Source organism: Lagenorhynchus albirostris, chromosome 2 (assembly GCF_949774975.1).
Source record: "Lagenorhynchus albirostris chromosome 2, mLagAlb1.1, whole genome shotgun sequence".
Lineage (NCBI taxonomy): Eukaryota > Metazoa > Chordata > Mammalia > Artiodactyla > Delphinidae > Lagenorhynchus > Lagenorhynchus albirostris.
The window spans coordinates 121,575,123-121,591,675 of NC_083096.1; the positions used below are offsets into that span (position 1 = coordinate 121,575,123).

The 16,553-nt window shown below is 36.4% G+C and overlaps 1 protein-coding gene across 1 annotated transcript in view; it reads left to right on the plus strand.

Annotated features, from left to right (window-relative positions):
- The window catches only part of ERICH3 (glutamate rich 3), a 118,555-nt gene that overhangs the window by 49,498 nt on the left and 52,504 nt on the right, over positions 1–16,553 (plus strand). Inside the window, exons 7-9 of the mRNA XM_060141924.1 lie at positions 3,329–3,487; positions 7,817–8,035; positions 15,879–16,059. Of these exons, the coding sequence (XP_059997907.1) occupies positions 3,329–3,487; positions 7,817–8,035; positions 15,879–16,059 (559 nt within the window). The remainder of the gene's footprint in view (positions 1–3,328; positions 3,488–7,816; positions 8,036–15,878; positions 16,060–16,553) is intronic.

Consider the following 16,553-nt stretch of genomic DNA (forward strand, 5'->3'; position numbering starts at 1 on the left):
TGACACCAGCACTTTAGCAGCCTTTCTATCTGGTAAGCCAGGATTCTTCACTTGATCACCCCCTGCGGTGCTGCTGCCTCATAGAGGATACCTATTGTGATCTTGGAATTGCAGTTCCCATGTTAAGAAATTCAAGTCCTTCTTTTTTGTTTTCCTAACTTGGTTACATATCCTCCGAATTGGATTCCTGACCTCCAGGTGCCATTGGAATAAAGATAATAATCCTTTTGGGATATTGCCATCCATTTTTCTCTTTAAATTTTCTTGAGTGAATAAGGAGAGCATACGGTGAATAGTTACTTCACTTGGTCACCAATTGCACCTAAACTTTCAAAATAGCATGTAGGCTTTTAGCTGCACCATGCCATTAAAACTGTGGAAGTTATTCAACTAATTTTGTACATGTTTGGAAAATTCACCCCCAGAGATCTTCTAAGAATTAGAAATGCTCAGCTAAGCTGAGTAATCACCAGGTAGTCAATTTCAATTCACATTCAGGTACAGTTTTGAAAATGTTAAGCTACAGTGCCATATATATTCCAAGAAAATATATTACGAACAGTTTAAAATATAGCAAATTTAAGGTGGCTCCTGATGTGAACTACAACAGTTTGTAGTTCACAGCTGTTAGTTGAACGGCGCAGATTTGTTTTTAGAGATACATGTAATCGGTTAAACATTTGACTGCCACATTCATCTAACTGAATGCAAATGTGGGGAAGTAACATCTAGCGCACAGCAGCCAATAGATCATGTTCTAGTTTAGAGTAACCTGCTTTCCAAGTCCTACGTTCAATGTTTTTGTGTTCAGTTGGATTTTTTGACAGGAGTGGGTTTTAAGGCATATTTGTTTTACAGAGATCAAAAGAATTCTTTTGCATGATCTGATCCCTTTGTTCAGAAAACTTCTAGTCTGATTTCTCTTTGTGGGTTTTAAGACCTTTCACCTTTTGGCTCATAGAGGCTTATGTCTTTTTTCTTTAAACCAAACGCTGCTTTAGTCAGTCCACTTGGCTTCTTGTCTAGGTTTGTATGCGGAGACCAAAATAACGACTTTAACGTAAGGATGCGCTCCCCGCCTCAACACACACGCATGAGTCTCAGCTCCTGCACCATCTCTACTCTATGAGGCATCAAAAGCTCAGACTCCTTTTGTGTCATTGATCTGACAAATTTAGTGAGTTGCCTTCATCCACGTATACCAAGATGGTATATACATCACCGTGTGGCTCTTCCAGCCAGAGAGAAGGGGATAAGGGGAAAGTGAAGACACATTTCTTCTTTCTAAGGGCATGATCTGGAAGTTTCTTATAGCACTTCTGCTCACATCTTACTGGCCCAAACTGAGGCATACATCTATATGGAGTTTCAAGAGACGCTGGGAAATACAGTCTTTATTTGTGATAGGCATGTTCCCTTATAAATATTCTATTACATGAAGAAAGGAAAACAGATATTGGGGAATAGTCTCTTTGCTCCCCTTCCCATGTCTGGCTCATAACTAGCTCTTCTTACTTGGATGTTCAAATTTACCATTTCTCTTTTCTCCTTATCATTTTCTTCTTTTGCTCATTCATTTGGATAAAATGTAATTACTTTTGTGAAACTTTACTTTTTACTAGTCTCATTGGCTTATTCCAAATAACTTTTAGTTTTAAGTTCTATTAGTTTTCAGGTATTTTGTTGTTATTGTCTCTTTGGCAGTATTTGTGTGGTTCATTTGAAACTAATTGTCTCATGTTGCCATTAGATGTTAAAAATTACTTTTTCATCTCACAGTGATTAGAGTTGGAATTCAAGAAGTGTTAACTTAACAAAATCAGAGTTTTGGCAACATATAACACGCTTGTCAAGATGGCGCTAAGACCAACTTTTGGTTGGTGGGAGTTGCCCTATCACCATTTTTTCTGTATTTATACAACACTTTTCCAGAGTTGAATATTTGTTGTCACCATTACACCATGAGTCAATGTAATAAATCTTATTCATTAATCATTTATATACTGTTGTTCTCATACCCTCTTACCCAAATTTGCATGTATTATTCTTAACAGGTTTTCTACTGTTTTATTGTAATAGAACAACTGGGCCAAACATCTTGTTTTTTCCATTTTTGAAACATTGCTGATCTTTATTGCAATGTTCTGTCAGTGCTCCAAAAGACACATCTAATGCTTTGAACCGGCACTTTTGGTTTTCTCTGTAGTACATTCTTGATTAGAAAATGCATCAGTCAGGGTCTCAGCAGGAAACAGATGGCTCACACAAATAGGGTAATTAGGAAGGGTTTAATAAAGAAACTATTTAGAAAGATGCAGGTGGGGTTAAGGAAAACCAGCTGGGGATGTAAAGCAGGCTGGGGTGAATACAATGGGAAACCACACCACATAGGCTTAGGGGGAAAGAGAGGACTTGGATACCAGAACCAGCTGGCAGCTTCTGGGAGAGGACTTCCTGATAGGAGCTGTGGACTTTGTTGGAGGGACCCAGCTGGCCCATCATAACCTTGGTTGGGAAGGGTCCAGGAGCTTTAAGACCCCAGTCTCCTTCCCTCCTGTCTTTTGATCTCCTGCCAGTGTCTTTCATTGGCCAAATCCAACTGGAATCCTGAGGTTAGTTGACGTAGTCCATAAAGAAATAACTCCCAGCAGCCAGAGCAGAACAGAAGAGACAGAGAAGAGGGGCAAATGGAAACTATCCAGCCTGGAAAACATCTCCATTTTGACAGTGTTTTCCAAAGTTGCCAGTTACAATTTTTCAGTTTTGTTTTCCTGGTATTTCAAGGAAGAGGTTGAATAAATGGTAATGCATTAGAAGTAAGTATTTGTCTTCCCTCTTTTTGAATTGTATTGTCTGCTTTTACTTCAGCACCAATCTTAAGACCTAAAGGACTCGTACTAGAGTTGATGTTGAAAACATTTAAACGGGAATGAGTTCATTTTAATCATAGGCCCTTAGATGTCTAAATTAGGAACATTATTCAACTTAACATTTAATTGAACAAAGCTATTCAATGTACAGCATCAGTTAGGTATTGTAAGCGAGTTCACAGTGTGAATAAAATACAGGAACCTAACAGAGAACATCTCCTTTATCCAAAATACTCTACAATTGCGGCAGTTAGGTGTGTAGAGGACTTCCACACCATATGTTTTAACAAATACGGTGGGTCATAAGAGTATGTATAATGGAAGGACATAATTAAAGGTTAATCTGTTCAGTAAAAAGGCACCATTAATTAGTCTAGGCAATTTGTTGAGCTATTAATTGGTCCTGGAAACATGTCAAGATACTAATTTAAATGGAATTATTTTCCCTAATTGTCTAGACAGCCCCTCGACCATACACTGCCCCAGGAAATATGCAGCCTCCAATTCGATTACAACCTCTTCCCAGTAATCCTGCAGTAGGAACTGCTCCAAAGGTAACTTCGGGGTCCAGATCAAAAACCTCATTGCTGGAAAATGAAGCTCCATTTCCCATTGGGGTAAATGCTTTTTCTTCAGTCTTTAAGATGCTAGATTCAAGTAATCTATTTAGTGAAATATATATTGTGCACTTATTAAGCACTTGCCATGTATGTCTGTTTAATTATTTCTTACTTTAATTGGAAGGCCTATAATTTCTGTGTTTTGGGGCAAAAGAGTAAGGAATAGATTTGTAATAATTTAAGATGATCTCTCATGAATTTGAAAGGTTGTGTGAAAAACAAAGAGGAACTTTTTATAGCTAGATATGACTTCTATCAGAATAGACCAAGTTTTGACTGCTTCCAAATTTTAAATGCATGAAACCTAGAAAATGAAACTTTCCAAGAATAGGTTTGCATTTGCATGCCGACTTACTTTACCATCAGTGTATGAAATTGCTTCAAGTTTGACTCTGGAGAAGGTTGGATATAGAAGGAAAAGAATGTCCATCTTTAAAAAAATCCTGAATTAATCACACACAGAAGCTTGACTATGCTTCCTTTTCAAGGTTATATCTCAGGTAATTTTCACTTATTTTAATAGAGCACAGGAAGGAGGTATGGTAGCCATAAAATATGAGTTACTTAAAAGGGAAGGATAATTGGGACATTTAGTAATTAGGGAAGGTATTGTTTGCATTTTTAAGACCAAGAAGAAACATTTGCCAGCTTAAGATAGAATCTGTGTTATGAGTACAATTGTAATTATGCTCAAATGGGTGAATTTAGCTCCATTAATTATTAGGAAACATATGACATATGAAATAAAGATATTTTTATCTAAAGCTGACAGATGACCTTGACACTAAGAAATTAATTCAGACAGATAAATTATTGTTTTTCACATTAAAAGTACAAAAATAACCCTAAAATGATAAATAATATTTAAATCCATTTAATATGCTCTTCACCTTGTGAAGCATTTTTCACAAACCTTACTTAACTTAATAGTAGTTTCTTGGAAAGAAGGAGAAATTAAACCAAAAGTGGTGGCATTTTGTCTGGGACGACTGCTTAGAGCTAGGTGGGAACTTATTGGGTCATAAGCCAATTAGATTGACACTTTCTTGGATCTGGTCTCCACTTTAAATGTCCAGAGATTTCCCATTTCAAGCTAGTGTCCAGGAATAGTCAGATCCCGAGAGATTGTCTCAAGCTAACTAAAATAACACATGACAAGCCCATTTTTTCTCACTATAGTAAATCAAAATAGGGAATCAAATCATAATTAGGGACCATTAATTCATCAGATAACAATTAAATCAAAGCTTGTAGGAGCAGTACATTTTCCCCTTATAGGCAGACCTACATGGGAAGCCAGATCACAATGAGAAGGTTGCCTGGTGAGTATGGAATCAGAATGAGGGAATATGGTAGAATGGAATGTTAATGGCATCAGGTCATCTTAGCTTGATGCATCTGTCTCCTCTTAGGAATGGGCTTGGCAAAGGTACCAGACAGCTCAAAGGTCTTTGGCTAAAGCCCTCTATATCCTTCAGGGATAACTTTGCCTTTAGGACCGGAAATATTCAAAGCCCAATGGATTTCCTGTCCCTTAGTTAGTACTCAGATGGGCACTTTCCACATTTGCCAAGGTGATTTTATTCTTTTCTAAGTTCCTATATCTATTAACTCTTCTCGATCGGACCCATCTTTATGTTAGATATGTGAACACTGTCAATCAGGTAATATTTAATTTTTTCTGACTACCGAACGATTTTTCTTTTAGGTGATTTTCCAAACCTGCTCTGAGCCACTGGGTAGATTTATTAATTAAATCTGCACAGGGCCTTTTATTCTACCATTTCCAAGTTTTTGGGTGTGAGTGAGTGAGGGATTGCACTTAATGGTAGCTTACACATGCGGACAAGATTGAGATCAATTCCATGTTAATTTCAACTAGCTAAACTTACATTTTTCATCCAGTGGAATTTATTGGGCACTTACTATGGACTGGGTCCTGCTCTAAGCATTGGTGATATATCAAAGCAGACAAAATTCTCTAAATTTTTGCAGCTTATACTGTGATGTACATAGGCAAAATATACTGCCAGGAAGGACATGCAATTCTTTCAATGGCATTGATGATGAAAATTACTTAATATAAAATCAGACAAGAAATTCCTAAAGAATAATAGTCTGCATGATTGCGGAGTATGTAGTAAGCACCCACTAAAAGAGTAAAAGATATGCATGGGGGAATTGTTTGAATGTGCAACAGACTTAAGCAGGTTGAATTTTCTAAGTATCAGGGGTGAGGAGCTTTGATTTAGGCAAAAGCAATTTGGTCAAAACAGACTGGCTGAGATGCTACTGAGTAAAATTAATGGTGTGATTGAAAATGATTATCCTTAGAATGAGAGTTTCTTATACACTCTTGATAGGAGTAGAAATTGGTACAACTATTTGTGAAGGCAATATGGGAATATCTATCAACATTTTAAATGAACATGCTCAAGCATTTTAGCATATTGAAATTTATCCTAGGAACACACTTGCATGTGGAAAGAAACAGATTCAGGAATATTTAGTATTGTAATATTTGCAATAGTGAACATTTGGAAGACACCTAAGAATTTATTGTTTAAAAATGTTATGGCATATTAAAATATATTAAAAAATAAGGTAAATTATTTATACTGGCATGGGAAGATGTCCAAGATGCTTTGGGCTAAGAAAAAGCAAGGTAAGGAGCAGAAGGTTAATTTTTAAAATTTACTAAACCATTTCCAAATAAGGTATGCCATTGATTGATAACTACTTAGAAATTAAAAGATAGCCCCCAGGCCCAAAAAGTTTTGGATTCATTGATTTTATTGTTTTATTATCTTGTTTTCACTTCTTTAATTTATATTTGTTATTACGATGTCAATGCACACCATCACAGAAAAATTGGAAAATGTAAGAAAAGAAAAATGAGAGCATAAATAATACCTGCAATGTCAAGCATTCTAACAATTCTAAACCCCTTGGTGAATATCTTTTTAAATCCCTTTCTGTTCACATAAATGTTGTTTTCAATCAAAATATGGCGTATACATGCCTTTCTTTAAACTGCTTTTGTTTATTCAGCAATGAGAATGTTTGGGGAATGACTTTCCTTTCGTAAAAATAACTTTTCACAATTTAAGCATCTCAAAATAAAGAATAAATTGGCTGAAAATGAATTTAAAACAATACCAAATAAATTGGTAAAAAACGGATAAAAATGATTAAAGATACTTTAAAGTTTGGGAAACTACCTCAGATATACAAAAATTATCAATATGTGAAAGTTCAGAGGCTCAAATATACCTGAAACATAAAGTTTTTGTTTATACATTAGGTGCTTTTAATCGTTAAGGTAATACATGTTGACTAAACTTATATGCCCTCACCACCCCACAATGATTTAAATCCACAAAGGCAACCCTGTGTTCCGAGTCTTCCAGTCATCCCTGATTTTATCAAAATCCACATATAAATTATTTAAAAGAAATGTAAGATCACACTGTATGGACCTTTTTATGTCAGGACTCTGGACCAATAGATTAACACTATTCTTTTTAAAGCCTGATGAGAATCTATTATCAGAACAAAGCAAAATTTAGTTAAATATCCTCCTACTGATGGACTTGGTGGTTCAACTAAACTTTTTTTTCTTTTTCTTTTCTTTTTTTCATGGAAAGGCATTTTATTTTAAATATAGCAGCATGGGCATGTCAATCCCAAACTGATCAACTAAATTTTTTAGACATATGTGTGTGTGCATGTGTGTGTCTGTGTGTATCCTTATACACATTTACATAAGTGTACTTGTGTAGTTATCTGGGTGAAATTTATTCCCACAAGTTGAATTTCTAGGAGAAAATAAGCTGAATAGAGACTTTGGGTCAGAGTCTGGGGTTTTGGTTCCTTGAAACCATATTACCAAGGAATGTTATAACACCTGGGTGGGTGAAATCAGTGTAAAAAATGTGCAAATACCCTATCGTTAAGTGAACTATCCAATCCTATCTCAAAGTATAACACTTCGAACTTCTTGATTTTAAATTGTTTAATTGTACTGGGTCCCCATAGATTTAATGGATTGTTGAGGGAAAATCCCCAAAATACTATAAAAATGCCATCACTGTATGTTTGGTTTAAAAAATATACTTAAATAAGGTTAGAAATCCATGAAAATTTAATTTGCTATGGGTACTACAAAATGCCATTTTTCAACAGATTGAAGTGTTTTAAGTTTGTCTATTGATATCAGTTGTGTTTGCACACAATGTCAATCATACAGTCTTGTCTTTAATTTTGGGTTATGTTGGGTCACCACTTCTACTTCACTTGTTCTTACATCATGAAATGTGATTACAGGGCAAGAAGGCAATGATGAAGTTCAGGAACTCCATGGACAATTCACAGGGAATGAATCGATATCGATTTCCAAAGATTAACCATTACATGATGCCTATTCCTCCTCCACTTCCTCCCCCTAATGGAAAAATCACAAGGGAAAATAGACCTGAAACATGGAGAAGGAGAAGAGTTCGTCCAACCACTGCTCCAAATGGCTTAGAACCTCTCTTTACCAGGGTGATTATAGAATCAAATTTTCTTTTATTAATTTAGCACCGATTACATTGCACTATTAGATTTCTAGATGAAATCTAAGAGAATCTAGGGAAATCGAATGCAAAATGACTTGCATAAAGAAATATAATAATTTTATAAATGTAGTAATTGTAAGCTTGAATGAATCTGAAACCAAATATTTGAGTAATTCAGTTGAGTAATTTAGCATAATTGAGAAAAAAATCAAGTAAATCTTGTATTCCAATTTAGTTTGTATTATACCCATTTCCAAATCATTTATTTCCTTTAATTTGCCCATTCAATCACATGTCAGGAAGTATTTTAACATTTAATTTGTGAATATTCAGGGACTTAAATATATCGAAAAACACAGTGTACCATATAAAATAATTATTAACACTCACTTTTAATAATTTTGGCAAATTACTGTATAATATTCATAAATATTTTCCTTTCAGTGTTCTTAAAATATATTGTAGCTTGTTGTAATCATTCCTTAAAATACTGATAAAGAAAATGGTCCTAAGGCCAGTTATACTTTATACAGATACAGGCTAGTATGAAGGCAAAAGATCTCTTAAGTTTTGGAGTGTAAGTATACAACTAATAGCAATTATATGTAACTTTTGTGGTTATTAGCAGATGGCTGGGTCAACATTTCACCTGATGGAGAATCAGGGAGCGAAGTGTCAACATTGCATGTTGACGGCATGTTGGCTTTCCAAAACCAGCCTCGTTCAAGTGCTCTGTTTACCGCTTGTCCACATCTCCCTCCCAGCAGCTTGCCTCACCAATAACTTGCCTCACCAATAACCTTCTCTAAAAGTTGAGACTGTCTTCCTTGTGCTTGCTCAAATTTCCTCGTTTCAATCCACCTTTCACTAATTCTTTCTTTGTTACGGTCTCTGAGAGAGCCTGTACCCCCCATCTCCGAGGCCCACCCTCTGCCCTGTTCCTTGATCTTATCCTTTTCCACTGCCATGGCACTTTGCACTGTCTGTCATTCTCCTCTCCTATTTGGATTTTTATTCCTTCCTCTAGTATTCATCTGTGTCTCTCAACATACCCACGCATAGAGTAACCAAGTCCTTTCCTCACATTCTGTAGCCTGAGACTTCTGTTTTCTCCTTTCCTACTGCAGAGTTCTCTGAAGAGTAGTTTACTGTAGCTCAGTCTAACAAGCAACCCCTGGCAACTCAGCTTACATTTAATTTCTTTTTCTCATTATTGTCTGTTGCTGGTCAATGGCAATTCTGGGACCCAGACTGGATGAGTAGTCCCTGTCCTGGGGTATTTGGCCTTGTGGACAGCAGAGCCATGGAGTGCTCTGAAGATTCCATTCAGGAGTGACACATGTCACTTACACTTGAATTCCATTACCAAAGCCTGACAGCAATGGAGTGGAAGTATCATCCTCTCATAGAGACATGCAGTGAATATTTGGGGGCAATGATAGAATCTACCACATCCACTAAAACTTTCTTTGAATTCTTTGAATGCTGGCATTGTTCTCTACCAGGCCAACAAACATGCTCTCTTGAAGGCTGTGGCCCCCACTTGCAAAAATGGTGACTTCCTCATCATCCTCATTTGGTGGCAGCATTCGATTTTCTGATGCTAGAATATATTACTAGGGCGAACTCTACCTGGTCATACTTTATAAAACATGTTTAAATCTCATATAAACCATAAGAATATGTAAACTCTATATGTTCAAGTTAAACAACAATCAAACACCTGTGTATATGCCATTACTTTCCAGCAAAGTAGAACACTATTGTCATACGATAAACCCCCTGTTTCCTGCCCTGTCACATCTTCTTCTCCTTCCCAGAGCAACCACTATTCTGACAAATGTGTTAACTGAGTCCCTGCTTTTCTTTGGAGTTCTATTACTTGTATACATAAAACTTCAAAATAAGCGCAAACCTAGCATTGCAATGAAAGAATAATATATCTAGGAGAAAATAAACTGAATAGAGTCTTTGGGTCACTATCTAGGTTTATTTCCTTGACAGTTTTAAGAGCCCCTTGTGGGGAGGTGAGAGAGGTCAGGTCATGAGTGTGTCCTAGAAAAATGGGGCTCACCAGAGTCAAGGCATCTAATGAGGTCCTCGTGTGGGCCAGACACTGGACGTCCAGGAGGAATATGATCAGGCAAATGGGCTTCTGTAGTTGGGCACAGAGGAGAGAGCAGCAACTTCTCCACCCTGTGGTCATGACAAGTGAAGCACGGATAAGCATCTGAGCTGGCTTCCCCTGGGCATTCTATTTCAGATTGGAAACACAGCAGGTGTCAGCAGGCATCCTGGCTCTGACAGACCTTGGCATGTCTGGCTTTTGAGTTCACAGGGCTTCAGTCTGACTTGGTCTTTTTTTTTTTTTTTTTTTTTTAACTTCTGTTCTCTCTTTTTGGAATCCTTATTTTGAGAATGTTGGGACTACTAGACTGATGCTCTAATATTCTTAGCTTTTCCCTCCCATTTTCTACTTCTTTGCCTTTTTGCTCTACTTGCTGGGAGATTTCTTCAATTTTATCTTCCACACATTCCATTTAAATTTTTTCTTTTTTAAAATTTTATTGAAGTATAGTTGATTTACAATGTTCTATTTAATTTCTGCTGTACAACAAAGTGACTCAGTTATACATATATATATTCTTTTTCATATTCTTTTCCATTATGGTTTATCACAGGATACTGAATATAGTTCCCTGTGCTATACAGTAGGACCTTGTTGTTTATCCATTCTATATATAATAGTTCGCATCTGCTAATCCCAAACTCCCAATCCTTCCCTCCCCCACCCCCCTTCCCCTTGGCAACCACAAATCTGTTCTCTATATCTGTGAGCTATTGACATTTTTCTTTTCCTGCCATATTTTAAATCCTAGAACTCCTTTTAGTTCACTGAATGTAATTTAGAAATCATCTTATTCTTGTTCTGCATGATTTTGATTCTTTGGTACTTGTGGAGACTTGCTTTGTGGGCTAAGATATGTTCAGTCGTTGTAAAAAATGTGATTCTTTAATTGTTGGGAGCAGAGTTCTATAAATGTTCAATAGGTAAGAAATGTCCAATTATGTCATTCATATTTTTACATCCTTACCATTCTTTTTTATCTGCTTGGTCTCTTAGTTCCTGAGTTCTAGTGATAATTCATTCTCTGTAGTTGTGGATTTGTCAGTTTCTTCTTGTAATTAGTCAAGTTTTGCTTTGTAAATGTTGAGAATACCTGGTTATATGCTCTCAGATTTGGGATACTTTACCTTATTGGTGAAGATATTCTTTATTATTAAAAAATGATCCTCTTTATCTCTTATTACTTTGGCCTTAAAATCTATTTTGTCTAATAGTATTTCTCCTTATTTTCTTTAGATAATATATATGTATATATATACATAAATATATATTTATACATATATATTTCTTTTACTTTCAGTTTTTCAATGTCTTTAAAGCTTTAGACTTTAAATGTGTTTATGCAGCATATGTGTGCTTTGCATTTATTTCAACCCGAGAATCTCTGTTCCTTTAATAAGTGGGTTTAGTCTAATGACATTTATTTTATTTATTGGTATATTTAGATTTACTTCTACCATCTTAGTTTGTATTTTCTACTTACCATGATTTGTCTTTAATAGTAGCATTTTATGCTGTTATTGCCTTTTCCTCAAAGCTTCCCTTTCTTGCCTCCATGGCACTCTACTTTCATGGTTCTTTGTTCTCTCCTTTGACCTCTCATCTTGCTCCTCTGTGCCTCTTTCATCTTCACCCCTAAACCTGGCCATCACCATAGGCTTAGACCTTGACACTTGTCTTTCTTTTCAAAATGCGGTCACCTTCCCACATGGCTTTGGTAGCTTTCTAGATGTCTCTTGGACCTGTCACTAGCTCCTAGGTCCTGGGGTTTAGAATAAAATTGGCACAGTGTGGTAAATTATGCATTTTTTTTTTACAGTGTACAGTTCATGGTTTTATTATATTCAGAAGTTAGGCAACCATAAGCACCATCTAATTTCAGAACTTTTTCATCACCCCAGAAAAAAAGAAACCCATATCCATAAGCAGTCATTCTCTAATCTTCCTTTCCCTACCCCTTAGCAACTACTAATCTACTTTCTGTCTCTATTGATTTGCTTATGGATATTTCATATTAATGGAATCATGCAATAAATATTCTTTTGTGTCAGGCTTCTTTTACTCAGCATAATGTTTCGAAAGTTCATCTATGTTGCAGGTTATATCAGTACTTTCTGTTTGTGGCTGAATAATATTCCACCATATGGTTGTACCACATTTTGTTTATCTCATTGTCAGTTGATGGGCATTTGGGTTGTTTCCACTCTTTGGCTATGAGTAGTGCTGCTATGAGCATTTGCCTGCAAGTTTTTGCATAGACATATGTTTTCATGTCTTTGGAGGTATGCCTAGGAGTGGAATTGCTGGGTCATATGGTCACTCTACATTTTACTTTCTGATGAACTGCCAAACTGTTTTCCCAAGTGACTACACCATTTTACATTTTCATCAACAGTGTATGAGGGTTCAAATTTCTCCACATCCTCAGCAATACTTGTTACTGTCTTTTGATTCTAGCTGTCCTAGTGGGTAAGTGGTATCTTAACTGTGTTTCAAATTTGTATTTCTCTAATGACCGATGACATTGAGCATCTCATTCATGCCAATCGTGCACTTTTACTTTAGTATTTAGATTTATTTTATTTTGATCTAGAAAAGATTCATTTAAGGAGAGATGGCTCTCATGATTAATTTACACATTAAATTCATTCTTTCATTTCATGACTACCATCCCAAAGCATCCTTCAAATGCTCTTAAAAGGTAAGAAAGAGGTAAATGAAAGAGGTAAAGAAATGTCGCTTGCTGCTGTTCCTCTGTGAATGTACAGAACAGGGTCCCTGGCTTCTGTGGTCTGTGTCTCTAGGCCATGATCCATGAACTTCCTACTCACCTTTCAAGCATCTGTAATTACACAGGGCTTATCTGGAGTCTAGGAAACCAAATGACAGGGTGTAGATCTTACAGCCCAGCACATTGCTTCTGTGCCCTGTTGCTTTATAATTTGGAGATATAATACGTGCAGAGTTTTTGTTAATGCCTTTACAGAATCTATGTGACTAGTTAGATTTTGCTCTGAGGTTTACCTCTTCATCTGCAGAAATTCTGTGTTTCCACTCAGGACTGCTGATCACCTACTCCACACAGCAGCCTACTGAAAATATGGATGGTATTATAAATAGTGTTTATATACGTGAAAATACAGGCTTTCAGATAAGAACCTACTTAATTATTATGCTTATCAATTAAAAAATAAAACAGTTTGTTTTAAGTTTTTATATGTTTTATGATAGAGAAAGCAAAGAACTTCTCCAGGCATGAACTAGTCTGGGGCTTTCTCCATATCTGGTTGAGGCCCCCTATCTACTTCCTAGACTCCAGATAAGCCCTGTGCAATTACAGATGTCTGAAAGGTGAGTAGTAAGTTAGCAGATTGAATCGGGAAGCAGAGGGTTAAAGGCAGGAGGGGGAGAAGAGAGTAAGCAGAGTCCATCTCAGTAGTAGTAGATTCTACATAATGATGTTAAATTAAACTTTGTAGAATAGCTCCCAACATGTTTCTCCCCTGCTTAAAACCTTTCACTAGCTTCGCCTTTCCTAATGAAAGCGAGTAATTCTTCTGCCTGACTTTTAAAATGTCAGTTTTATGATTATTCGGGTGTGTTGAGACTTATAGGTCAGAAGACACTTGCCTTTAAAAAGACAGTTTGTCCCTTACAGTTCTCAGAGGAAGGGACATTCCTGTTTATTTTAGTCAGAATTCCATCTAGAATATTGTTTGACACATATCTGGGCACTGTCTCTCAGCCAAGTTGATAAATAAAATTAACCATCACACCAGGCCATGCAGGGCCACCCAGGGAAGCACCAGGGCTGTCAGGAGAGGCGTGGGAGGAAAAGGTGGGAAAGAGCCTCTGTTGTGGTTTCCGAGGAAGAATTGGGCAATGCAGGGTAAGCAGGCATAGGATGGGATAGTATGAATGATTTTGGCAGGCTCTGGTGTTGGGCTGTCCTGAGTTGTCTGGTACCTGGTGCTGGGGCAGGGGAATATTGGCCCAGAGTGTTAGAGGCAGGGTGAGGGTGGATGTGGGCTCTCAGTTGGTTAGTGTGCACATGATAAATGTTCTCTCCAGGGAGCTTGGAGCTGAATTTGCCTTAGGCTGGTGATTGTGGGTTGGGTTGCACATGTGCATGTCACGTTCCACAGTTGCTCAGGCAAGAGGAAACATGAGATGACTTTGTAACCAAGAGCCAGGCCTGCCATCATCCCTTTGCTTTCAACTGTGACTCAAGGAGATGTTTCTAATCTGCAAAGAATTATCCAGTTTGCTGATTTACGTTCATGGCTCCTGGTGTCCCTGAAATATTTCTCTTGATTATCTGTTTGGGAGCTCTGTCCACAGGCAAGACAATTTGCTCAAACTTTAAATCTCAGACTCTCCCGCCCATTTACACTTTTCAGACTGTCATTTGCTGAATTTCATCAAATTTACTACTTCTGGTTTTTGCTTCAAAGAAATAGGAGTGAATGAGAAAAAAATCCTCTGAGGTAGAAGGGAATGGCTTTGGAGATGGAAGTATTTTAGTAGTTCCTTCAGAAATTTTTTTTGCAGCTTTGTCATTCTTAAAAAAATGCATGCTTCCAAGGCATCTGTAATTCAGTGAGATCAAACTCAAATAATTGCCTTGGATTCACTGAAAGTTGGTCTCTTCACATTTTTCATTTAGCTAAAAATTGATTTTTAGAAAAGTGAAGTAGATTAAAAGTAATGCCTGGTATCTGTATAGTTCTAGAAACCTACGATATTCTTACTAGGACCTCTTAAAGTCTCTCAAGGAGCCATTCCTATTTCTCTGCCTCTTCTTCCTCTTCCTTTTCTTGCTTCTCTTTCCAGGTCTTCCTCTTAGAGGTTAGGCAAACACTATACTTATTCACTACTGTGAAAATACTTCAGAATATAAACTAGGAGGCAAGGCATTGGATATTTAATCTCTGGTATTTAAGTTTAGTGTTTATTTTATAAGTAATTTAAATTGGTCAATGCCATAGAATATCAAGTAGGTTTATGAGGTGATATTTTTTGTTGGGTTTATTGTTTGATATTAAGAATAATATTAATAATGTTGGTTTTTCATTGAACTGAATGCCTCCTGTGAAACTGGATAACCCCAGGTACCCAGCATACATTGTTCCTGATCCTGAGAGTGACCATAGAAGGAATCAAATGTGTGCATCTCCCTCCCACAAAGAATAAGCTCAGGGAAGGATGTATTGTCAGTGCTCAAGTATAAAGATAACACTCAATTACAAAAACAATTGCTAAATTACAGTTAATGTCAATTTGAATTAGAACAAAATTATGTCACCAATATTTATTTAATTGATTTGATTTGAATTTTTATTTGAGAACTAGCAAAAACAACCAAGAGTAGTTTCCTCTTCCCGTCACTGATATTTTTGTTGCATGTAAAACACAGACACACACGTAAGATAAAAGGTGACAAACTTTGTCCAAATCCCCAGAATTTACATTAAAACTACAAAGCCAAAATGTATATATGCTATAATTGTTAAAGGCATTTGTTTTGTAATGGGCTTGACTTTTTGTGCACTGTATATAGATTGACATTTTATAAGGGTTTTGTTGCAAGGTACATAAAAATAGCCTTTTCTATTCTTTGTATTACACTCTGATTAGAAGGTGATCACACTCTGATTAGAAGGTAATTCGTTAATAAGCCCCCCTTTTTTGTTTATTCTAGGATTCAAGAAGGATTCACAAAACACCACTGCATAGTAATGCAGCTATTACAATGATCTATTTGGGGAAAAATGTGCACATAGCTTATGATCACTCAGATTTCCGGGATGAAATAAAAGTTTATCAGCAGCACTGTGGTGGGGAAAACCTGTGTGTCTACACAGGCAAACTGCTTGAAAAAGGTACACATAAAATGTGAATGTTTTAATTGCTTGCAGTTGATGCTCTAGATAAGCTATTGTTGGTATAATATCAAAATGACTTTAATCACTCTATGAAATTATGCATATCCAGGGACTTATTAACCAGCTGCCTAAAAGTAAATCCAGATTTACTGCTCCATGATTGAAACTGAAGCAGCAATTTCTCTTGCAGATTGTGAAATAAAGAATTTGGAGTGATTTAACCCAGTAACAGATTAATCTTGAAATAGAGATATATGATCATTAAAATGTTGTACGAGTAAACTGTCCCCCAATTTACAAGTTAACTGTTTGTCTTGCCATAGTGAATTGCATCATACCTTATTCTAAGAGAAAAATACCAGATTGGCAATTTGTTCTTTAGAACTATGCTGAGATAAAATCACAAATCCAATAAACCTCAGGGTGAATCACACCTAAATAATACAGTACAAAATTTGGCTACATGTTTTTATTACATTTTCATTTCCCTT